This window comes from Perognathus longimembris, chromosome 1 (genome assembly GCF_023159225.1).
Source record: "Perognathus longimembris pacificus isolate PPM17 chromosome 1, ASM2315922v1, whole genome shotgun sequence".
In the NCBI taxonomy this organism is placed as follows: domain Eukaryota; kingdom Metazoa; phylum Chordata; class Mammalia; order Rodentia; family Heteromyidae; genus Perognathus; species Perognathus longimembris.
Window position 1 is genome coordinate 129,520,725 of NC_063161.1, and position 25,420 is coordinate 129,546,144.

The following is a 25,420-nucleotide window of genomic DNA, read 5'->3' on the forward strand; positions in this document are numbered from 1 at the left end:
GTTTCAGATTTACTTAACATGTAATCCTTTTCCTAACCATAACACTATTCCTAACTGGAAACCTAATTTTAAACTTAATCCTAATTAAACCTGAATATTAAATGTAAGGAAAATACTATACTTTCTATTAAATTTCACATGTATTTTACTCCTAATTGTTAGTAGAAAACTTGTTTTTACCCTAAAGCTTACGCTTTCATAATCCTAACCTTAACCTGAACTAGAAAACTAAACCTAAGCCTCAAATGCTTAATGTAACACAAATACTCCAATTTTCTTTCATATCAACTGATACTTGTTAAAATATGTTGCTATTTTACCCAATGTTTACTCTTCCTAAATCTAATCCTAACCCCCAGCTGGAGCACTCAGGTTAACCCTAACCCTAATTGTACCCCAATCCTAATCTTAACAGCAATACTGTATCACAGATCTCTTTTTACTCAACTTGTAGTTCCAAAATTTATTTTCCATTTGACCTTAAGGGTTCCATTTCCCTAACCCTAACTAACCCCAGCTGGCAACCTAATCCTAACCCTGATCCTAATGGTGGCCCAATTAAAATTAACAAAAGATACATGAGTTCTTATTAATCCTGATAGTCACTCATACTTCTTTTTTTTTTTTTTTGGCCAATCCTGGGCCTTGGACTCCGGGCCTGAGCACTGTCCCTGGCTTCTTCCCGCTCAAGGCTAGCACTCCGCCACTTGAGCCACAGCGCCGCTTCTGGCCGTTTTCTGTATATGTGGTGCTGGGGAATCGAACCTAGGGCCTCGTGTATCCGAGGCAGGCACTCTTGCCACTAGGCTATATCCCCAGCCCACTCATACTTCTTAAATTGCAGTTCGCCCTAATCCTACAGATTTATGTCCCAAAATCTAAAGCTATCTTTCCCCCTAATATGAACTATTATGTCCATTGACCTCCAATCCAGATGTTCTGAAAAACGCTGTAATGTCTATTGATGTTAACTTTCCCTTAAGTCCTAGAATGTAAAGTAATTTTCAGATTTGCTTAGCATTTAATCTACTTCCTAACTGTAATATTATTTCTAAAACTAAGGGGAAATTATTCTAAATTTAAGAGCAATTAATCTTGAATAGTAAATGTAAGAAAAGCACTGCATTTTTGGATTAAATTTCACATTTATTTTACTTCTAATTGTCAGTAGAAAACTTGGTTTCCACCAAAGCATCTCCTTTTATAACCCTAACACTAACCTCAACTAGAAATCTACACCTAACACTCACACTAATTACTCTCTAATGCTAAAGGAACAAAAATATCCAGATATTTTTCATTTGGACAAGGTTGGGGTTAGGAATAGGTTTCTGGAAGGGGTTAGAGTTAGGATTGGGGAAATGGAACCCTTAGGTAGAGTCAAAATGAAAATAAAATTTGGAACTACAAGCCTACTAAAAGGTAGCATGAATGTGAAATAGACTATTGATGCTAATATCTGATTTGGGGGATAAGCAGGGTTAGGGTTAGCCTGAGTGCTCCAGTTGGGGATAGGGTTAGAACTAGGGAAATAATAAATACTGGGCAAAACTGCAACCTATTTTAACAAGTACCAGTTGATTCCAGGTCAGGATGAGAGAAAACTACTATATTAGTTTTTTGCATATGAGGGTCATTAGGTTTAGGGGTAGGGTTAGTTTCCTAGTAGAGGCTAGGCTAGGTTAGGGAAAGGTAATTTTTAGGGTAAAACTGAGGGTTTATACAAACAATTAGAAGTAAAGCACATGTGAAATTTAAAGGAAATGTCATTATTTTCTTTACTTTTACTCATCATTAAGATTAGGTTTCCAATTAGGTTTAAGGGTAGGGGCAGGGTTAGAAAAAGAGAAAGATATTAAGTAAAACTGCAACCTATGTAACAAGTAGCAGCTGATTCCACAGTCAACATGAAAGAAAATGAGTGTATTCCTGTTTCTTTTAGCCTTTGAGGATCATCAGGGTTAGGGTTAATTTTCTGGTTGGTGCTGGGGTTAGGGTTAGGGAAGTGTAAGCTGTACGGTAAAACTACGGTTTTCTTTGAATAACTAGAAGTAAAATACATGTGAAATTTAAAAGTAATTAAATTATTATCCTTACTTTAACTCTTCAGGATCATTAGGGTAAAGTTTCTGACTAGGTTTAAGGGTAGAGTTATTCATAGAAAAGGGTAAGATATTGTGCTAAACTGCAACCATTTTATCAAGTAACAGTTGGTTCCAGATCAGGATGAAAGAAAATTAGTGTATTTTTGTTCCTTTTAGCCTTCTAGGGCCATTAGGGTTTCTAGTTCAGGGTAGGGTTAGTGTTAGGGATGCTTAAGCTTTCAGGTAATACTGAGTTTTCTACTAACAAATAGAAGTAAAATATATGTGAAATTTCAAAGAAATGACAATATTTTCCTTACTTTTACCCTTCAGGACAATTAGGGTTAGGTTTTTTATTAGGTTCAGGGCTAAGCTTAGGGTAAGATAATGGGTAAAACTGCAACCTATTTTAACAAGTACCACAATTCCAGGTCAGAATGAAAGAAAACTAATGTATTTCTGTTCCTTTTAGCATTTGAGGCTCATTAGGGTTAGTTTTTTTTTTTTTTTCTAGTTCAGACTAGGGCTAGGGTTAAGGAAGGATATGCTTTTGGGTAACACTGGGTTTTCTATGAACAACTAGAAATAAAATACATAGAGTTAGGATGCCAGTCAGGTATAGGGATACGGTAAGGGTGAATTACCTATTAACAATTAAAATTAAAGTAAATGTGTATTTTTCTTACATTTACTATTAGGGGTTTATTAAGGTTAATTTTAGAGTTATGATTCTGGGTAGTTGTAGGGATAGGGTAATGTTTGTTAAAGGTGATAGAAGTTAAAGAAACTTGAGTCATTAGTATGAATAGAAACTACAGCATTTTTTATGACATCAGGATTTGATGTCAATGGATGTACTGGTTCACATTAGTTAAAAGGATGCTTAAGGCATACAGTCAGGAGACGTAGGCTTTAGGGCATACTGCAACTTCTTTCAAGAAGTAGTAGTGGAGTAGCAGGATGAATCAGAACTTGAGTACTTTTTCTTAAGTTGAGGATTGTGCACCCCCATTTGGACCAACATTTAGGTTAGGTTTCGGCCAGGGTTAGGGTTAGGCTTAGGGAAATGGAACCCTTAGGGTCAAACTGAAAAAAAATTGTTTGGGACACTGTTGAGCAAAATGTAGTATGAATGTGAAATACAGTATTGCTGTTAATATTTAGATTCAGGGACAATTAGAGTTAGGTTTAGCCTTAATGCTCCAGTTGGATTTGGGGTTAAAATTAGGAAAAGGGTAAGTATTGGGTAATACGGCAACCTATTTCATCAAGTATCAGTTAACTCTAAGGTATGGTGAATGAAAACTGGTGTATTTGTCTTCCTTTTAGCATTGGAGGGTGATTAGGGTTAGAGTTAGGTTTAGTTTTCCAGTTCAGGTTAGGCTTAGGATTATTGAAGTGTAAGCTTTAGGGATGGTTTAATTTAGAGTTAGGATTTTAGTTAGGAATAGGGATAGGGTTATGGTTCAGAACTTAGGTAAATTTCTAACTAGGTTCTAGGAATTCAGTTAAAGTTGGAATGATTAGAAAGTTCAGTATTTTTCATAATATCAGGATTGGGGGTGTTGGATGTAATGGTTCACATTAAGTGTATGGTTCAGAAATCTGTAGGATTTAGGGAAAACAAGCTTATTTTAAAAATTATGAGTGAAGTATCAGGGTGAATCAAAACTCGAAAAAATTTTGTTAATTTTATGGTTGAGTCACCATTTGGATCAGGGTTAGGGTTAGGGTTAGGTTTCTGTCTAGAGTTAGGGTTAGGGAAATGGAACCCTTAGGGTCAAACTGAAAATAAATTTTGAAACTAAAAGGTGAGTAAAAGTTAGGATGAATGTGAAATTCAGTATTGCTATTAATATGAGGGTTCAGTATAATTAGGGTTAGGGTTAGCATGAGTACTCTTGTTGGGGATAGGGTTAGAATTAGGAAAAGGGTAAATATTAGTTAAAAGGACAACTATTTTATCAAGTATCTGTTGATTCAAAGATAGGATGAAAGATAATTGGCGTATTTGTGTTTCTCTTAACATGGGAGGCTAATTAATTTTAATGAACTGGCTCACACAAAAGAGATGTCTGCATACTTATGTTTATTAAAGCATTGCTCCTAAGAGCCAAATTGTAGAACCATCTGAGCTGCTCAATAACACCTGAATAAAGAAAATGTGGTACCATGGGAAATGTGTACCAACAGAAACATGGAGGGCTAATGAAGAAGGATGAAGAGGGTGAATATGATCTGGTGGAAGTAGTTTGTCTGCATGTTTGGAAATAGGAAAATAAACCCTGTTGAAATTATTTTAGTTAGGACTGCCGTAAGAGAGTGTGATATCATGTTATACTGTATACATGTCACAAAGAAACTCTCCTTCTACAACTAATATATCCTAATTTTGAAAAAAGATCATGTTCCTTCTCTTGTGACAACTCTTGCATGGCTTTCGGCTTATTCAAAGTAAAAATCAAAATCCTTAAAACAATTGAGTTCTGAAAATAATTCCAGAGAAAAGATAAGTCTTGAGAATAGATATGGCAGTGTATACATCCTTTATCTAGATATGTAATTCTTTCCTAATTCCTCTAGTAAATTTAGGATTACTTACTTTTTTCTTTCTTTTTTGCCAGTCCTGGGCCTTGGACTCAGGGCCTGAGCCTGTCTCTGGCTTCTTTTTGTGCCATAGGGTCACTTCTGGCCATTTTCTACATATATGGTGCTGGGGAATCGAACCCAGGGCTTCATATATACAAGGCAAGCACTCTTGCCACTAGGCCACATCCCCAGACCCAGGGTTACTTACTTATTTTTGCTAGTACTAGGCTTGATCTTCAGATCTCAGCCTGTTGAGTACCTAAGATTACAGGCCTAAACTGCCAGAGCTTGGTTTAGGACGTTTACCAAACACTAGATGTGAGGTGAATATGAGCCGTTCAGTGGTAAAAGAGCTTTGTCTAGCAAGCCTGAGTTACTGAATTTGATCTCCAGCGCCTGTTACACCACGATCACCATTTGGCTTTTTCTACAGTTGAAGATTCATGCTTCGAATTCCCCCACTGAGTACGAACTTTTGAGAACAAATATTCATCTAATTCAGTTACAAATCTTCCATGTACCTAATTCCAGCAGAAATCTCAAATAACACGGAGGGTTTGGGTTTGGATTACCTGGTTTCAACATGTTGAATGTCGAAACTGAAGAGACATTTTAGAGATCCTCTTTCAATATCCTCATCTATATAGGACAAAATGAGTCCTAGAGAGGGTGTGATTTTTATCACTTTGCTGACCTGGGAACAGAAGTCAGGCATCCTAATTTCCAAACATGACACGCTGCTCAGTCTCTGTGTGTCCCTTTGCAGTTCAAAGCTTTGGGTGTCGCTCCTATACCTGAATCCTTAACGTCGAGTGCCACCCTCTTCGGAACCCTCGCAGAGATCCTAGGTTTAGCGAGGTTCCCATTTTAATGGCAAGGCTGCAGGTGGTAGGAGTTGTTCAGCTGTGGGAGAGGAATTAGTTACGTCACCGTCAGCTCCTCCCATTGGTCCCGGCGGGTGGGGCGCAGCGTCTTGACGTCAGACGCCCAAAGGGGCGGGGCGGCGAGGAGAGGAGGAGGGAAGTAGGGCCTCAACATGGCGGCTGTGGTACTGGCGGTGGCTGCGGTGACGGCCTGGCCCGGGGCTGGTAGAATTGGAAGAGTGGGCGTTCGCTCTCCCTAGGGTCTTCTGGAACTCAGCGGGAACAGGACCTCGGAGGCTTTCCCGCGCCAGTACCTTTCAGCTTTTGGGACGGCAACGGCGTTTAGGTGAGGGGGGCCTCTCGGGGGCTGGAGGGGGAAGAGGGGCGGAGTTGGGAAAGGGGACGGTACCGGGTCGCCGTGAGAGAGGCCTTGGGGTAGGAATGAGGCTCAAGGCCCCGCGGGATGGCTGGAGCCGGGAGGTGGGAGGGAGAAAGGGGGCCTGACTGACTTGGGGAGGATTCTGGGAAAAGGGTCAGCGTGACGGGACGGAGTTCAAGGGGCGGAGGGCAGAAGGGAGGAGGGAAGATGAGTTCGGCTTAAGAGAAGTAAGAGCGCTGTCAGACGACCGACCGGCGCCGGGGACACCTATCTCGTGGGAGCGAGCGAGACGTCGGTGGGAACTAGCGGCTTTCGGGGTCCGCCGCCCAGGGCTCTGTCATGAAGCCGAGTGCTGGGAGTTGAGGGTGAGCTTGGTTGTGCTGGGTAGATTGAGTTCTCCCTGAGGCAGTGAGATACGGCAGAGAGGTCGGAGAATGGACCAGGGTGGGGTGAGTTCTCTTTGGGCTCTTCGGCTTTGTGAGACTTTCTCTGGGTAAATCGTTCCTTTTGTTGTTGTTGTTGTTGTTGTTTGTTTGCTTCCTGGGTGGAGACTTGCCTGGACTGTCCACCTGAGCCTCAGATACAGCCCCCAAGTCTTTCTTGAGAAAGCACTTGCAGATCATTTATTTGATTTTTTTATATCAGTGATTTCTGACCTTTCTGTTGTTGGCTCATTGTTTCCAGACTACACAAAAACAGATTTTATCTGAAACTAGAATAAAAATGTAAGACATTTGAGACATTTTTAGTTCTCCAAGGAGGGGGTGTTGCAAAACCAGATTTGGTAATTTTCTGATTAAATATATCGTTCTGATCTCACAGACTAGAGTTTTATCTTTTTTACTCACTTCTTAGTGTTTGAGAATTTTGGATTCATATGATGGGTGCTTCCTGTTGAATATTGTCAGATTTGGTGGTGGGAAGGCATTTAGTTTTTAATGATAGTACTTTCTGGTTAACGTCCCAAGTATTAAACTGAAAGTTTTTGTATATCATTATAGCATATAGTATTTTTGTATACTGTTACAGCAAAGAACATGAAGCGTACAGAGTTTAAAAGATACATGCTGTATATAGTAACTTAAGTGGATGTTTTTGTTCACTGCTCATCTGCTCATTTTGTTATTCATTTTGTTATTTATTAAATACCTACTGTGTGTTCCACTGAATCATTTTAATTATGGAAATGGAGAAATTAATGTTTCTCTGGTGAGTGTATCTATCATTACACAGCAGATAACTCATTAACTTTCCTTAGGAAAAAAAGTTAGAAATGAAGGCAGAGGAAGAAAATTAAAGTATGTGATATATAAAAACTTCAGTGGTGCTGTGGCTGAAAGTGGTACCGAGCTAGGCTTGAGCAAAAAGAGCTCAGGGACAGCTCCCATGCCCTGAGTTCAAGCCCCAGGACTGGCAAAAAAAAAAAAAAAGATGATGATGAAGGAGGAGGAGGAGGGGGAGGGGGAGGGGGGAAGAAGAGGAAGAGGAGGAGGAGGAGGAGGAGGAGGGGGAGGAGGAGGAAGAGGAGAAGAAGAAGAAGAAGAAAAAGGAGAAGGAGAAGAATGGAATGTGTCTTAGTGGTAGAGTGCTTATGTAGCATTTACCACATAAACAGAAAAAGCCAGAAGTGGTGCTGTGGCTGAAGTGGTAAAGGGCTGGCCTTGAGCAAAAAGCAGCTCAGGGACCGTACCCAGGTTCTGAGTTCAAGCCCAAGAACTAGAATAAAACCAAAACAAAACCTTATCTTCCTCCCTCCCTCCCTCCCTCCCTCCCTCCCTCCCTCCCTCCCTCCCTCCCCCCCCCCTTCCCCCCTCCCCCCCTCCCCCCCTCCCTCTCTCTATGTAGGTCATGGAGCATGAACTCAGGACCAGGGTGCTGTTCCTGAGCTTTTTTTGCTCAAGGCTAGGGCTCTAGGAGCCACAGTTTCACCTCTGGTTTTCTAGTAGTTAATTGGAGATAATTCTCATGGATATTACTGCCTGGACTGGCTTCAAACCTTGATCTTCAGTTCTCAGCCTCTTGAGTAGTTAGGATTACAGGCTTGAGAGACCTTTATTCTTATTTTTTTTTTTTGGCCAGTCCTGGGCCTTGGACTCCGGGCCTGAGCACTGTCCCTGGCTTCTTCCCGCTCAAGGCTAGCACTCCGCCACTTGAGCCACAGCGCCGCTTCTGGCCGTTTTTCTGTATATGTGGTGCTGGGGAATCGAACCTAGGGCCTCGTGTATCCGAGGCAGGCACTCTTGCCACTAGGCTATATCCCCAGCCCCGACCTTTATTCTTTTAATATTTAAGACTCCCTACCTCATCTTGGTGTATTTTATCTATGTGTCTGATATCTGATTTTTTTCCCATTTTATTTTGAAGAAAACTAACAACCTGATAAGATAAAGTAAGTCTGTAGACAGATGTCATCATTGGCTGTCAGTGCACAGATCTTTGGTTGGCAAATGTCTATTCTATGATTCTTTTATCCTTTTTTTTTTTTTTTTTTCAATTGTGGGGCTTGAACTCAGGGCCTGGGCTCTATTCCTGAGGTCTTTTGCTCAAGGCTAGTGTTCTACCACTTTGAGCCACAGTGCCACTTCTGGTTTTCTGGTGGTTAATTGGAGATAAGGGTCTGGTTTCAATCCTCTTGCTTATGTTATTTAAAATGAGGAACAGGGCTGGGGATATGGCCTAGTGGCAAGAGTGCTTGCCTTGTATACTTGGGTTCAATTCCCCAGCACCACATATACAGAAAATGGCCAGAAGTGGCGCTGTGGCTCAAGTGGCAGAGTGCTATCCTTGAGCAAAAAATAAGCCAGGGACAGTGCTCAGGCCCTGAGTCCAAGGCCCAGGACTGGCCCCCCCCAAAAAAAATAAAATAAAAAAAATAAGATAAAATAAAATGAGGAACAGTGGTGTTTAATTTGGTGACTGAATTTTAAAAATATTTTCATAGCATTTTAATCAATCAGAACTTTTTCTGTTATATTGTTGAATGTATCAAGATTATTCAAGTGTAGATTTTTATTTTTTATTTTTTTTGTCGGTTTTGGGGCTTAAACTCTGGGGCTCAGCACTGTTCCTGGGCTCTTCTGCTCAAGGCTAGTGCTCTACCACTTGAGCCACAATGCCACTTCTGATCTTCTGGTGGTTAATTGGAGAGAAGAGTCCATGGACTTTCCTGCCTGGGCTGGCTTTGAACTGTGATCCTCAGATCTCCACTTCCTTAGTAGCCAGGATTACAGGTGATGCCTGGCAACTGTAGATCCTTTTAAGCATAAACTTTTTCCCTCCAATAGTGAAAGCATCAGGAACCAAGTTCTAGTTAAGTCTCTGACCTGAATAAAGAAGCTTAGAAAACATCTGGGTTTTATTTCTCATATAGTATATAAATTCCTACTCTACTGTAAAAACAAACAAAGATACTTGACTGTGAGAATCTTTTTTTTTTTGCCAGTCCTGGGCCTTGGACTCAGGGCCTGAGCACTGTCCCTGGCTTCTCTTTGCTAAAGTCTAGCACTCTGCCACTTGAGTCACAGCGCCACTTTTGGCCATTTTCTGTATATATGGTGCTGGGGAATCGAACCCAGGGCTTCAAGTATAAGAGGCAAGCGCTCTTGCCACTAGGCCATATCCCTAGCCCCAACTTTGAGAATTTCTTATAGGAAAAGTTTTGTGTTATAGAAAGCAAATTGTGCATTTTTTCGAACCACTACTGTGCAGTTTTCGTGCTATTGGGAAACAATTTGAATGTAAGTAATATTTTGTGATTCAGGAGTTAAATTTTGGGCTGTAGAATCTTTTGTTGTTGTTGTTGGTCGTGGGTCTTGAACTCAGAGCCTGGGTGCTGTCTTGAGCTCTGTCACTCAAGGCTAGCATTTTACCACTTGGAGCCACAGCACCACTTCCAGTTTTTGAGTAGTTATTTGGAAATAAGAGTCTCAGGAGATTTTTCTGCTCAGGCTGGCTTCGAACTACAATCCTCAGATCTCAGCCTCCTTGCTAGGATTACAGGCGTGAGCCACCAGGGCCCAGCTAGGTTTTAGAAATTTTAAGTGAAAATTTCAGCTCATAGTAGAGTGCTTGCTAGCATGCAGTAGATCCTGTTTAGAATTGCTAGCTCCTGAAAAAGGTGAATGGAACAAGATTTATTAAAAGTACTAACACTGGGTGTGTACTAGTGAGCCAGGAATATTACATGCTATTTTATCTTACTCCTTACAATTTGCTACAAAGCTTGTGTGTTGGGGGTAAGGTTGGGAGGTAGGTCTGGGGGTTTGAACTTTTTTGCTCAAGCTTAACTCTTTGCCACTTGAGTCACACTGTCGTTACTGACTTTTCGGTGGTTAGTTGGAGATAAGATAGTTTCATGCACTTACCTGGGCTGGCTTCAAACCCTGATCTTCAGTTTTCAGCCTTCTGAATAGTTAGGATTACAGGCCACAGTATGCCTCAATAGATATGCATGCTTTTTTTTTGGCCAGTCCTGGCGCTTGGACTCAGGGCCTGAGCACTGTCCCTGGCTTCTTTTTGCTCAAGGCTAGCACTCTACCACTTGAGCCACAGCACCACTTCTGACTTTTTTTTTTCTTCTATATACGTGGTGCTGGGGAATCGAACCCAGGGCTTCATGTATGTGAGGCAAGCACTCTACCACTAGGCCATATCCCCAGCCCATGAATACTTTTTTATATATTGAGGAACAGGATTAGAGAGGTGAAGTAATTAAGATTATACCTTTCAAATGGCAGACTTTGAATTCAGATATGTCAGATGTAAATGTTCATGTCCCTTTTAGATTTTGTCCCTTTTAGATAGGTAGTCACAGGGCTGTTCCAATTTCTTTTTTTCTTTTCTTTTTTTTTTTTTTTTCCAGTCCTGGGGCTTGGACTCAGGGCCAGAGCACAGTCCCTGGCTTTTTTTTTTTTGTTCTCAAGGCTAGCACTTTGCCACTTGAGCCACAGTGCCACTTCTGGCCATTTTCTATATATGTGGTGCTCAGGAATCGAACCTAGGGCTTCATGTATACCAGGCAACCACTCTTGCCACTAGGCCATATTCCCAGCCCGGCTGTTCCAATTTCTATGAAGTATAAATTACTACTTTCAAAATAATGACATTTAAAACTACTTGTTTTTGCAGGGCACTGGTGGCTCACGCCTGTAATCCTAGCTACTCAGGAGGCTGAGATATGAGGACTGAGGTTCAGGTTCAACGCCACTCCAAGCAGGAGCAGGAAAGTCCATGAGACTCTTATCCCCAATTAACCACCAGAAAACCAAAAGTGGCTCTGTGGCTTAAGTGGTAGAGCATTAGCCTTGAGTTGAGCTGTCAGGGACAGCACCCAGGCCCAGAGTTCAAGCCCTATGACCGATGAAAACAAAAACAAAACTACTTGTTTTCAATGAAGTAGGAGTATAACTGGGATGAAAATTACTTATTTGAGGGCTGGGAATATGGCCTAGTGGCAAGAGTGCTTGCCTGGTATACATGAGGCCCTGGGTTCGATTCCCCAGCACCACATATATGGAAAACAGAAGGGGCGCTGTGGCTCAGGTGGCAGAGTGCTAGCCTTGAGCGGGAAGAAGCCAGGGATGGTGCTCAGGCCCTGAGTCCAAGGCCCAGGACTGGCCAAAAAAAAGAAAATTACTTATTGAAATTTATTTATTTTAATAAAAAGTTTAGTTAAATATGGTATTATCTATTTTAGGAGGAAATAAATATCTAAATTTTTTTTTTTTTTGGGCCAGTCCTGGGGCTTGGACTCAGGGCCTGAGCACCGTACCGTCCCTGGCTTCTTTTTGCTCAAGGCTAGCACTCTGCCACCTGAGCCACAGCGCCACCTCTGGCCGTTTTCTGTATATGTGGTGCTGGGGAATTGAACCCAGGGCCTCATGTATACCAGGCAAGCACTCTTGCCACTAGGCCATATTCCCAGCCCCAAATATCTAAATATTTTGTACTTCACAAAATGAACAAGATATTTGTGTAAAAACAGGATAAACTTGATAGACTAAGGTTTTTTTTTGTTTTGTTTTGTATTGCTGAGTCAAATTGGACTTGCTCTCTAAGGACCAAAATTTGTTTTTGGCAGTAATTTACTGTGTACTCAGAACTGGCTTGGTCATTGTCAGTTTTTTATTCTTACCAAACGCTTCAATGCTTGAGTCATTGGCTCTTGGTAAATATAAATCATGTGGTTACTGAGTCAAGAGCCAGCAGTGTCTGTTTTGCCTGCTATACTTCCTCCCCAACACTTGATATTATGAGCCTTCCCCCCTTAATTTGGTGAATTTAAAATGGTATCTGCTATGTTTTTCTTAGTATTTCTTGAAGTTGAGTGAATTTTCCTCTGTTTATTGACATTGTGTACTTCGGTGAATTGTGTGCTCATTTTTTGCCTACCTTTATTTGAATTGCCTGTCCTCATTAAAAATTCCATGCATATATATATATACACACACACACATATACACTTTATTTTAAAATTAGAATAGCATGAGGGAGGCTTCAGGTGATATTTTCACATAGCACTTTGAAAAAATTCACCTAAGAATTTATATATATATATATATTTTTTTTTTTTTGGTCAGTCCTGGGGCTTGAACTCAGGGCCTGAGCACTGTCCCTGTCTTCTTTTTGCTCAAGGCTAGCACTCTCTACCACTTGAGCTACAGCACCACTTCTGTCTTTTTCTATATATGTGGTGCTGAGGAATTGAACCCAGGGCTTCATGTATGCAAGAAGAACTCTACCACCAGGCCTTATTCCTGGCCCTGTTTATAAAATTTTAATATCAATTTTTATTTTATGGGTCACAAATAGCCTCTTTCAACTTATGATTTTTTAAAAATTTATGCCTTTTGGTTAGATAAGTTCCTAATTATAATTAGTTTTTTCAGTCTTTTGTAGCTTATCTTTTTATGTATCATATTTTAGAAGTTCTTTGCTTCTAGGCATAATATTTCATGTTCTCCCTTCCTCCTTTCTGTGTGTTAGGGATTGAACCCAGGGCTTTGAGCATACTTGGTAAGCACTCTTCCATTGAGCTCATCATCCATCTATATGCTGTTCTAACAAACTCAGTGTATTTTTTTATAATGTGGTATTCCCAAATCTGCTATTTTTGTAGTTATAAAACTAGAGTGTTGGGGCTGGGAATATGGCCTAGTGGCAAGAGCGCTTGCCTCGTATACATGTAGCTCTGGGTTTGATTCCCCAGCACCACATATATAGAAAATGGCCAGAAGTGGCGCTGTGGCTCAAGTGGTAGAGTGCTAGCCTTGAGCAAAAGGAAGCCAGGGACAGTACTCAGGCCCTGAGTTCAAGGCCCAGGACTGGCCACAAAAAAAAAAAAAGAAAGAAATGTACTCATTGCCTTACATGTGAAACTGTAACCCCTCTGTACATCACTTTGACAGTAAAGAAAATAAAAGAATTAAAAAAAAAAACTAGAGTGTTGTTGCTTTTTATATAGTCCTGGGGCTTGAATTGAGGGTCTCCTGCTCTTGCTTGGCATTTTTTTGCTCAAGGTTGGCATTCTTCCACTGAGCCACACAACTTTTGGCTTTTTCCTGGACAGAATAAGAATCTCTCAGATTTGTCTACCTTGGTTGGCTGTGAACATTGGTCCTTGAATTGCATATGGCCTCCTAAGGATCTAGGTTTACAGGCATGAGCCACTAGTACTTGGTTTAACATCTTAAATTTTTGATAATCTAGTTTGAACTGTTACTGATTTAACTGTTACTGTCAAAATCAGTTTTTATATAATCCTTCCCCATTTTAGCAGTTATAAATTAGATCTTTACATACTGTGTACACATTAAAATAGATATATAATTATTTTTATGCATTTATTTTTTTGCCAGTACTGTGGCTTGAATTCAGGGCCTAGGCATTGTCCTTGAGTATCTTTTTGCTCAAGGCTAGCTAGCACACTACCATTTGAGCCACAGCACCACTTCCAACTTTTTCTATATATGTGGTGTTGAGGAATTGAACCCAGGGCTTCATGTGTACTGAGGCAAGCACTCTACCACTAGGCCATATTCCCAGCCCCCCCCTTCTAACTTTTTTGATGGTTAATTGGAGATAAGTATCTCATAGGCTTTTCTGCCCAGACTAGCATTAAACCTCAATCCTCAGTCTCAGCCTCCTGAACAGCTAGGATTATAGGGATGAGCCATTTGCAGCTTAATTCCTTTTTTGTTGTTGTGCCAGCCCTGGGCCTTGAACTGGGCCTGCGCACTGCCCCTGGCTTCTTTTTTCTCAAGGCTAGTACTCTGCCACTTGAGCCACAGCACTACTTCTGGCCGTTTTTTATATATGTGGTGCTGAGGAATTGAACCCAGGGCTTCATGTATACAAAGCAAGCACTCTTGCCACTAGGCCATATTCCCAGCCCTAATTACAATTTTTAACTGTTGATAATTATTCCCTTCCCCTTTCCCTCCCTTCGGATGCTGGGATTTGAACTCAATGCCTCATGCTTGCTCGGCAGGTATTCTACCATTTGAGTTGCTCTTATCTCACCATCATTTATTACTGCTTTATGGTGAAACATTCAAAATCATTTCTAGTTTTTTGAAATAATACATTTGTGTTTCTTTTTTCTTTTGATGATGATGATTACTGGTACTGGGGCTTGAACTCAGGGACTGGGCGCTGACTTAGCTTTTTTGGCTCTGGTTAGCACTCTCCCATGTGAGCCATGGGGGACTGGGGATATGGCATAGTGGCAAGAGAGTTTGCCTTGTATACATGAAGCCCTGGGTTCGATTCTCCAGCACCACATTATATAGAAAACGGCCAGAAGTGGCGCCATGGCTCAAGTGGCAGAGTGCTAGCCGCTAGCCTTGAGCAAAAGGCAGCCAGGGACAGTGCTCAGGCCCTGAGTTCAAGGCCCAGGACTGGCAAAAAAAAAAAAAATTCCATTTGAGCCATGGTTCCATTTTGATTTCTCTTCTGTGTAAAGAAAGTTTGGAGCTTCACTAGTTTCTTTCTTTCTTTCTTTCTTTCTTTTTTTTTTTTTTTTTTTTTGCCCATACTGGGGCTTGAACTTAGGGTCTGGGCACTCTCTGTGAGCTGCTTTTGCTCAAGGCTAGCTAGCACTCTGCCACTTGAGCCAGTGCCACTTCTGGCTTTTTCTGTTTATGTGGTACCGATGAATAGAACCTAGGGCTTCATGCATGCTAGGCAAGTACTCTGCCATTAAGCCACAGCTTACTAGTTTCCTTTGATGGTGCATGCTTCCCTGCTTTATGATTATTTCTCCTGGCATTGGTTTCTGTGCATTTGTGGAAATGAAATTGATAATTCTTTTTTTTTTTTTTTTTTGCCAGTTCTGGGGCTTGGACTCAGGGCCTGAGCACTGTCCCTGGCTTCTTTTTGCTCAAGGCTAGCACTCTGCCACTTGAGCCACAGCGCCTCTTCTGGTCATTTTCTATATATGTGGTGCTGGGGAATTGAACCCAGGGCTTCATGTATAGGAGGCGAGCACTCTTGCCACTAGGCCACATTCCCAGCCTGAAATTGATAATTCTGTTTGTCTTTCTTCTTCTTCTTCTTCTTTTTTGTAGGTACTGGGGTTTGAACTCAGGGCTTTGTTCTTTCTAGACAGGCACTCTACTGCTAAGCCATGCTTTTAGCTGTGCCTCTTTAGTCTTTACAGATTCATTTTGCTAGGGAAATAACTTTCACAGTTATCTTAGCTTGGGTTCTAGACAGCTTAACTATTAGTGTCTGTGGGCTGGTAGTGTTAGCTGTTGGAATCTGGTTGAAACCAGCTCTGATCTGTACTTCGAGGTTGGGTGGAGTGCTTAGCTGGATTCTAAAGTGAGGTAGGTCTACTTGACTGGGCTTCACACTCAGGCAGGACTACTGGCTGCATTCTGTAATTGGGGAGGGTGAAAGCTGGGCTCTCCAATCATGTGAGGTACATATTGTGCCCTATACTTGGGTGGAGTCAGTAGCTGCAGTTTCTGCCTGGGTGGGACTGCTGGCAGTCTTCAGATTGGGTGGGGTTGCTTGCTGGCTACCTGTTCTGGTGGGCCTGAACTTGGGCAGAGTGATTGGTTGGGGTTACAGATTATACTCTGTGATCTCACATGACTACACGATGCTCAAAAGTTGTGAATTTTGGAGGATTTTGGATCTTTCAATTAGGAATGTTCAGCTGGTAAAGTTTGTCCAAATAACCCCAAATCCAAAAAGTTCAGAAATCTGAAACACTTATGATCCCAAGAATTTCAGGAAGGAATATTCAACCTGTACTGTGATCCACTTGTTAAAGCTAAGCAATATTGGTGTACTAGTATTGACTAAACTCTAGACTTGGATTTCTTGGAGGCAAGCATTCTTGCCACTAGGCCATATTCCCAGCCCTAGACTTGGATTTCTTCTTGTTTCTATACTAATGCTCTTTCTTTTCTGTTTCAGAAGTGAATTTTGGAAAATTGTGTTTCCCTCTAACATTGCTTTACTGTCTACTGGTTTCTCAGGCTTAGTTTTCAAAATTTGAAGCTTTTGTGGAAGACTGTTCAGCCATTTTGTTGAATGGGCTTCAATTTTTAAAAAAAATTCCTACTTAGACTGAAGTTTTGAATTGTGGGGAAAAATACCCAGAGGCCATCATATCATGTTAATTATTTCATATTATTAATATGTGTTTATGTATGTTTATTTTTATTTCTGCCAGTTCTGGGGCTTAAACTCAGGGCCTTGGCACTGTCCCTGAGCCTCATTTGCTCAAGGCTAGCACTCTACCACTTGAGCCACTGTGCCACTTCTGGCTTTTTCTGTTCCTGTGGTACTGAGGAATTGAACCCAGGGCTTCATGCATGCTAGGCAGGCACTCTGCCACCGAGCCACATTCCCAGCCTTTGTTTGTGAGGTAGAGTTTTGACAACTTTTCCTGGGCTGGTCTTCAACTCTTGATCCTCCTGCCTTCTGAGTGCTTTTGAGCTACCTGGTTAGGGAGATTAAAAAAATTTTTTTTTCTTTATTGTCAAAGTGAAGTACAGAGGGGTTGCAGTTTCATATGTAAGGCAGTGAGTACATTTGTTGTTCAACTTGTTACCTCCTCTGTCATTCCCCCCCCTTCCCCCCCAGATTTTTTTTTTTTAACCTGTCCTTTTCAGGGCTTGAACTCAGGGAGTCTCTCTCGCCCTCTTCCCCCCACTCCTTTCAAATAGTTGTATAAAGGGGTTTCAATTCAACAAGAACCTCTTGAGCTCTTGATTGGCTTTATTGTTCATGGGTGGTATTATACCTCCAATCTGGTATTTTGTCGATTAATTGAAGTAATTGGATTTAGAGTCTCTTGTACTTTCCCTGTTTTAGCTAGCTTATAACTACGATCTTCAGATGTCAGCCTCCTGAGTAGCTAGGGTTCTAGATCTGAGCTATATAACTTTCTGGCTAATTCCTGTTACATATAGTTGTAGTTCATTCATCTCTACTTGATAATTCATTGTATGAAAAAAATCATGATTTGCTTCTTCTTTGGTTTATGGACAGTAAGATTGTATCAAATTTTTTAAACTAAGGGAGAGTGCATAGTCTCATACATATATACACACATGCACATGATCTATATATGTGTGTATACCTATTATTGGAGATTGTGTTTATATATGTTTGATACCTATTATGTGTGTATATGTATATGTATGTATTATTTGGGATTGGTAAATAAACACTCTACTACTTGAACCTTGTCTCCAGTTTTTTTGTTTTTAGTTTTAGGTAGAATCTTGGAGAACTTTCGCCTGGATTGGCTTCAAACTTCAATCTTCCTAATTCCTTCTATCTTTTTGTCACCAGATCCAGCCACAGTTTTATATTTATTTATTTATTTATTTATTTTTTGCCAGTCCTAGGCTTTGGACTAAGGGCCAGAGCACTGTCCCTGGCTTCTTTTTGCTCAAGGCTAGCACTCTGCCACTTGAGCTACAGCGCCATTTCTGGCCGTTTTCTATATATGTGGTGCTGGAGAATCGAACCCAGGGCTTCATGTATTCAAGGCACGCATTCTTGCCACTAGGCCATATTCCCAGCCCACAGTTTTATATTTATTCTGGGTTCAACATGAGATTGAGTTAAGATTATTAAAAATGTAGAGTCTATCAGGCAAGATGGATAGGTAAGAATATCAAAACTTGTGAAACAGGGGCTGGGAATATGGCTTAGTGGTAAAGTGCTTGCCTTGCATGCATGAAGCCCTGGATTTGACCCGGAAGTGGCACTGTGGCTCAAGTGGTAGAGTATTAGCCTGGAGCAAAAAGAAGCCAGGGACAGTGCTCAGGACCTGAGTCCAAGCCCCAGGACTGGCAAAAAACAAAAACAAAAAACAAACCCCAAAACCAAAAAACGTGTGAGTCACACCCAAAGAAACATGGACTCTATGGTTTCTCTCATAGGGAATAACTAGCACAGGTTTAAGCTAGTCACAGGAGGATCACAAGAGCCCAATAGCTATGCCCTTATGAACATATAAGATGATGTTAAGTGAAATGAACTCCATGATATGGAAACGACTGTTATATCACTGTTGTAATTACTCTCAACATACCATCTGAAACCGTAGCTTTTTTTGTTGATGATCCTCTTGTATCCCCTTCCTGTGGTTGTCTCCGCGCTATTACTGAATCTCATCTGAGTACCATGGATACTGTATATACTGGTATTAGAACTAGGGAAGGGATGGGCTGGGGATATGGCCTAGTGGCAAGAGTGCTTGCCCCGTATACATGAGGCCCTGGGTTCAATTCCCCAGCACCACATATATAGAAAATGTCCAGAAGTGGCGCTGTGACTCAAGTGGCAGAGTGCTAGACTTTAGCAAAAAGAAGCCAGGGACAGTGCTCAGGCCCTGAGTCCAAGTCCCAGGACTGGCCCCCCCCCCCCCCCAAAAAAAAAAAAAAGAACTAGGGAAGGGAAAGGGAATATCAAAATTGAGAGACAAAGGATAAAAAGAAAACGACTCCAAAAGCAATACTTACAAAACCATCAGTTGTAAACCAACTGAACAACTCATGGGGGGGAGAGGTAAAGGGGGAGGGGGGAAGGGGAAATGAGGGAGGAGGTAACAAATTGTACAAGAAATGTACCCACTGCATTATGTATGAAACTGTAACCCCTCTGTACATCGCTTTGACAATAAATAAGAATTAAAAAAAAAAAAACCAACTTTTTTTTTTAATTTGGGGCTTGAACTCAGGGCCTGAATGTAGTCCCTTAGTTTTTTTCTCTTAAAGCTGAGATCTGAGGATTGTAGCATGAAGCCAGCCCAAGCAGAAGAGTTCATGGTTAATCTCTGATTAACCAACAAAAATCCAGCAATGGAGGTGTGGCTCAAGTGATAGAGCACCAACCTTGAATGGAAAAAGCCTAGTAAAAGTGTGAGTTTCTGAATTTGAGCCCCACTATCCATAGATACTTTTCTCTCTCTGCCTCTGTCTCTGTCTGTCTGTCTTGCTCTGTCTCTCTTCCCCTTCTTCCCTCTCTCCCTCTCCCTTCTCCTTCCCACCCTCCCTCCCTCTCCCTTCTCCTTCCCACCCTCCCTCCTTATTTGGTGAACAAGGCTCTTGTGGTAAAAATAAATCATGCAGGTTTCACATGACTGGAATAGTCAGAATGATTTAATCCACTAAGTTTGAAGAGTTCTGGAGAAATACAAAATATGTTGAGAATTATATTTTTCAGGCCATTTTAGCCTCTAGGTCTGAGAGTTAACTTCTTTGTATTTTTATAGTTAATCAGTTACAGAATCTCAGCTGGCTATATTGTATATCCATTATGTTTTTCTTTCTTTTTTTTTTAACCAACATACAAAGGGGGGGGGTGTTCATTGTTATATTTCCACACGTGTACAATGTATCTTATCAACCTCATCTCCCTATTACTCTGTCCCTTTTCCTTCTGCTCTCTTTTCTTTTTAATTTATTATTTATTGTTATTATTTCATTGTTTTATTGTTATTATTAGGGTTATATTACAGTTACATAAGTCAGGGAAAGAGTACATTTCTTGCTGGGTGTTGGTGGTTCACACCTGTAATCTTAGCTACTCAGGAGACTGAGATCTGAGGATTGGGGTTTAGAGTCATCCCAGGCAGGAAAGTCTGTGAGACTCTTGTCTCTAATTAACCACCAGAAAACTGGAAGTGGTACCGTGGCTTAAAGTGGTAGCATACTAGCCTTGAGCAAAAGAGTTCAAAAATTGTTCCCAGGCCCTGTGACCAACCAAAAAACTTAAAAAAAAATTTTTTTTTTGGACAGTGGCACCCTTCTCTCTTTAATCTCCCATTTTTTCCCCTCACATTTCCACCCACAAATTGTATAATTCATTTTCAACATAGTTCCCAGTGAGTACTGTCACATTTGTTTACCCTTTGTTCTGTGCCCCCTTACTCTCACAAAGAGGGATAAACAAGCAAGACAAAAAGAAAAGGAAAAGGGGCTGGGAAATATGGCCTAGTAGTAAAGTGCATTGCCTGGCTCTGTGTGTGTGTGTGTGTGTGTGTGTGTGTGTGTGTGTGTGTGTGTGTGTGTGTGTGTGTGTGTGTGTGTGTGTGTGTGTCTATGTCTGTCTATCTGGTAGGACTTGAACTTAGGTCCTTGTGCTTTCTCTTGGCTTTCTCACTCAAGGCTGATGCTCTATTATTTGAGCCATATTTCAACCCCAGCTTTTTGCTGGCTAATTTGGAGATAATCACATAGACTTTTCTGCCCACGCTGGCTTTGAACCATGATCCTCAGATGTCAGCTTCCTGAGTAGCTAGGATTACTGGAGTGCCCGTGTTTAGCATATAGTCTTTACCATTCATCTGTTGTTGAGTATCTTGGTTGATTCCAGTTTGGCTGTTATGAACAGACAGTTCACAAAAACACTAAACATGGACATGTAGTTGTCTTTCTTGTGTATTGACTTAGACTCCTTTAGATATGTGCCCAATAGTGGTATAGTGAAGTTATAAAGTAGATCTGTTTTTATTTAGCTTTTTGAGGAACCCCTGTACTGATTTCCATAGTGGGTACATATAGATGCTAGGTGACTTCTGTTTTACAGCCCAGGTAAGTTCTGCAAGAAGAATATTCCTGGTAGAAGCTTCCATAAGGACCATGTGTGCCCTTTGCTGATGGCCTGCTAGGGCAGGAGATGTAGGCTTCATTATAGGCAAAGTATTTTGGGAACTAGAACACAGATTTTTTTATTTTGGTAGTTTGTGGAGGGCTGTTAATGTCTTCTCTTCATTATCAGAGCATTGTGTAGAGCTTGTAGACATTCTCTACAAAGGATTCAAAATATGTACTATAGATGAAGAAGTTCAGCAGACTGTGTCTTCTGTTCTCAGCACTCACTTTTTCTCTTTGTGCCTTCAGTCTAGAGCTCCTCCTGGGTGCTGAAGGCAGCCTGGCTCTTCAAAGCTCTACTTTACCCCACCTTACCGTCTTAGAGTACTTTTGACATAATACAAATTAGAGCTGTCTTATTCATTTGTATTTCTTCCTAATTCTTCTGTTTTTGTTCTGTTTTTTGCCAGTCCTGGGGCTTGAACTCAGGGCCTGAGCACTATCCCTGGCTTCTTTTCACTCAAGGCTAGCTAGCACTCTACCACTTGAGCCGAAGTGCCATTTCAGGCTTTTTCTGTGTATGTGGTGCTGAGGAATTGAACCCAGAGCTTCATGTTTATGGAGGCGAGCACTTTTCCACTAGGCCATATTCTCAGCCCCTTCCTAATTCTTCTGTTCCTATACTTTTTACTTTTTGGGGGGGCAGTATTGCTGGGGATCAAACCTTGGAAATGCTAGTCAGGTGGTCTACCACTGAACTATATCCTCAGCCTTAGCTTTATTTATTCTGATGCTGTGTACTTGGGACCAATTCATAACTTTTTTTTTGTTATCAGGGATTATAAGTAAAATGTATAGTATACTTCCATGATCAGTAACTTAGAACCATCTATGTGTTTGTATTCTTTTTTTTTTTTGGCCAGTCCTGGGCCTTGGACTCAGGGCCTGAGTACTGTCCCTGGCTTCTTCCCGCTCAAGGCTAGCACTCTGCCACTTGAGCCACAGCGCCGCTTCTGGCCGTTTTCTGTATATGTGGTGCTGGGGAATCGAACCTAGGGCCTCGTGTATCCGAGGCAGGCACTCTTGCCACTAGACTATATCCCCAGCCCCGTATTCTTAATAGTCTAGAAACTACTGATTTAATTTTTTTCTTCTTTTTGCTGTCTGTGAACCTACAAGACTTTGTTATACTTTTTGTTTGGTGCTAGTCCTAGGGCTTGAACTCAAGGCCTGGGTGCTGCCCCTGAACTTTTCTGCTAAGCGCTAGTGCTCTACCACTTGAGCCACAGCTCCACTTCTGGCTTTTTGGTGGTGGCTAATTAGAGAGGTAAGAGTCTCACAGACTATCTTGCTCAGGATAACTTTGATCCACAGTCCTCAGATTTCAACATCCTTAGTAGCTCGGATTACATGTGTAAGCCAGTGGTATTTGGGAGTTGGCAGTACTTTTTGGATTTTTAAAAAAGAAATCCCTTATAGGGATCTATTTTGCTGTCATTTCGCTCCTGGCTTTCCCCCTCACAAATGTTTTTGTACACTAAAAATTGATAGATGTAGAGATGTTTTCTTTTTTTATTTTTTGCCAGTCCTGAGGCTTGAACTCAGGGCCTGAGCACTGTCCCTGGCTTCTTTTTGCTCAAGGCTAGCACTCTACTACTTGAGCTACAGTGCCACTTCTGGCTTTTTCTATATGTGATGCTGAGGAATTGAACCCAGGGCTTCATGCAAGGCAAGCACTCTACCACTAGGCCATAATCCCATCCCTCTAGAGATATTTTATTTTGTTCTTTGCCAATCCTGGGGCTTGGGACTCAGGGCTTGAGCACTGTCCTTGGCTTCTTATTGCTCAAGGCTAGCACACTACCACTTGAGCCACAGCACCACATCGGCCTTTTCTTTTCTTTTTTTTTTTGCCAGTCCTGGGCCTTGGACTCAGGGCCTGAGCACTGTCCCTGGCTTCTTCCCGCTCAAGGCTAGCACTCTGCCGCTTGAGCCACAGCGCCGCTTCCGGCCGTTTTCTGTATATGTGGTGCTGGGGAATCGAACCTAGGGCCTCGTGTATCCGAGGCAGGCACTCTTGCCACTAAGCCATATCCCCAGCCCCCGGCCTTTTCTCTTTATGTAGAATTGAGCCCAGGGCTTCATGCATGCTAGGCAAGTACTCTACTGCTAGACCACATTCCCAGCCCCTAGAGATCTTTTCAATATAGAAAATTTAGAAAACATAGCACAAGAGGGAAAAATCAGAATATCAATTTATAATGTCATAACTCCAATATTGTAAGAATTTGTCTTAATCCTAACTGTGTGGGAGATGGAGATGGGGAGATTTCAGTTTGATGTCAGCTGGAGCACAAGTTAGTCAGACCCTTCTTAACAATTGAGTTGGAGCCAGGCACTGGTGGCTCATGCCTGTAGTCCTAGCTACTCATGAAGCTGAGATCTGAGGATCATAGTTCAAAGCCAGCCCAGGGAGCACAGTCTGTGAGACTCTTTATCTTCAATTACTACCAAAAAAGCCAGAGGTGGAGCCATGGCTCAAGTAGCAGAGCCTTGACCACAAAAGCTCAGGGACAGCACCTAGGCCCTGAGTTCAAGCTTCAAGACAAGCACACATGTGCACATACACACATAACATCCATACACAAAAATTGCATTGGGTATGCTGGTGTGTGTTTGTGGTCCCAGCTAACAAAAGATAGAGAGAGGTTGGCCAGTGCCAAAAGGACAAATCTTAAAATATTTTATTTTGTTGTCATAACCATTGGTGCAGTGTAACATTTTATTCATTTATTTAGCTTATATATTAGTTATACAGGGGCAGATTTTTTTATTGTTACATTTCCACGCATACTTACAGTATTTTCCCAACAGTCTTACCCCTCTAACACACTTTTCTTCCGTTCTCAAAACAATTTTGGCCACGCATTGGTACATCATACCTATAATCCTAACTACTAGGAGGCTGGGATCTAAGGATGGTGATTTAAAACCAGCTTGGGCAGGGAAGTCCCAGACTCTTTATTTCCAATTAACCAGCAAACTTATCTCTGGAAGTGGTTCCAGTAGTAGAATGAAACCTTGTGTAAGAAGCCAGGGGACAGTACCCAGGCCCTGAGTTCTAAGCCCTAGTCGTGGCACCAAAACAAAAACAATTTAAACAAGCTTCTGTTTTCATAGTTGCAAACAATCTTTTTTGATCATATTGATCTTCTTTCATCTTGCTTGTTAGCCTGACTCCCTCCTGCTAGTTCCCCTCTATATAGAGTTTATTTTTCTTTGTCTGTTCCTCCATTCTTTTATTTATCAACCAACAGTTTTCATTTTAGCTCTCCAGAACACAATAGTGTCAGGAAAGATCTGAACAAGCAGTATTTTGGATGATTGCAAGCAGAAATTAATACATAAAGTAAAGCTTACTGTAGCCATTAAAATGCTCCTCAGCATGTCAGGACATTGTTGACCTCTTTTATTGGCCTGCCATCTTTAGCAAATATGCTGATGTACAATAGCCTATAATAAAAGCATTTTGGTTTGTAAATAGAGTTTGTAGCCAGTGAAAGATTACAAAAATAGTGTTCAGCTAATGATGAAACTTGAGTAGATTGAAATTAAGATCTCATAAACTCAATTTAGTCTTCACAGCCATGTTCTAAGACTGTCAAGCTAAAATAAAAATTTACATTGTGAGCCAGGTACTGGTGATTCATGCATATAATCCTAGCTAATGAGGAGGTTGAGATCTGAAGATTGAGGTTCTTAGCCAGCCTGGGCAGACATATTAGTAGATACTTGGACATTCTGATTTATTATTATCATTAGCCAATCCTGGGGCTTGCATGCAGGGCCCTGTCCCTAAGCTTCTTTTGCTCAAGGCTAGTGCTCTTCCACTTGAGCCACAGCACCACTTCCAGCTTTTTCTGAGTAGTGTATTGGAGATAAAAGTCTCATGGGGACTTTTCTCTCCTGGCTGGCTTCAAACCACCACTATGTCAGTATTGAAACTTTGGTCTTCATTTTTATTTTGTATTGTCTCTATTTTCTTATTTGTTTTTAGTCCTTCAGACTATGTGCTTAAGAAATATTTTCTTGTTTTTCAGGTTCTAAATGGCTTCTAAGAAGTTGGGTGCAGATTTCCATGGTAAGTGGACTATTGAATATCACAATTTAAGTTACGATTTGATCAGAGAATTTGAAATCACTTGGCATAGTTTTCAGTGTCCTTGTCTTTTTATATGAAAAAGTTAAGCTGTACAATATGTAGCCTATACATCAGGAACTTTTGATAACTTTAAAGTATTTCTTTAAATGGACAGTTAAAATTTCTGGTTATTGTACTTGAAGCTACGTAAGGGATAGATATGGGTCAGCCAGTTTTGCTGTTATTCAGTACTGTTTTCAGGAAATTATCATCCTCATTCTTGTTTTTTTGGTCATAGGGCT

The 25,420-nt window shown here is 41.2% G+C and overlaps 1 protein-coding gene across 5 annotated transcripts in view; it reads left to right on the forward strand.

The window, feature by feature from the left end:
- Window positions 1–5,647: 5,647 nt before the first annotated feature.
- Window positions 5,648–25,420, forward strand: part of Ubap1 (ubiquitin associated protein 1) — a 53,830-nt gene continuing 34,057 nt past the window's right edge. For 3 of the 5 annotated variants that reach the window (XM_048364791.1, XM_048364865.1, XM_048364704.1), the window contains exons 1-2: window positions 5,674–5,882; window positions 25,078–25,118. In XM_048364791.1, coding sequence (XP_048220748.1) covers window positions 25,085–25,118 — 34 coding nt within the window. In that variant the 5' untranslated portion in view covers window positions 5,674–5,882; window positions 25,078–25,084. Of the gene's footprint in view, window positions 5,883–6,083; window positions 6,281–25,077; window positions 25,119–25,420 lie in introns of those variants that run through there. The other 2 variants (XM_048364548.1, XM_048364630.1) reach the window with 2 other exon arrangements.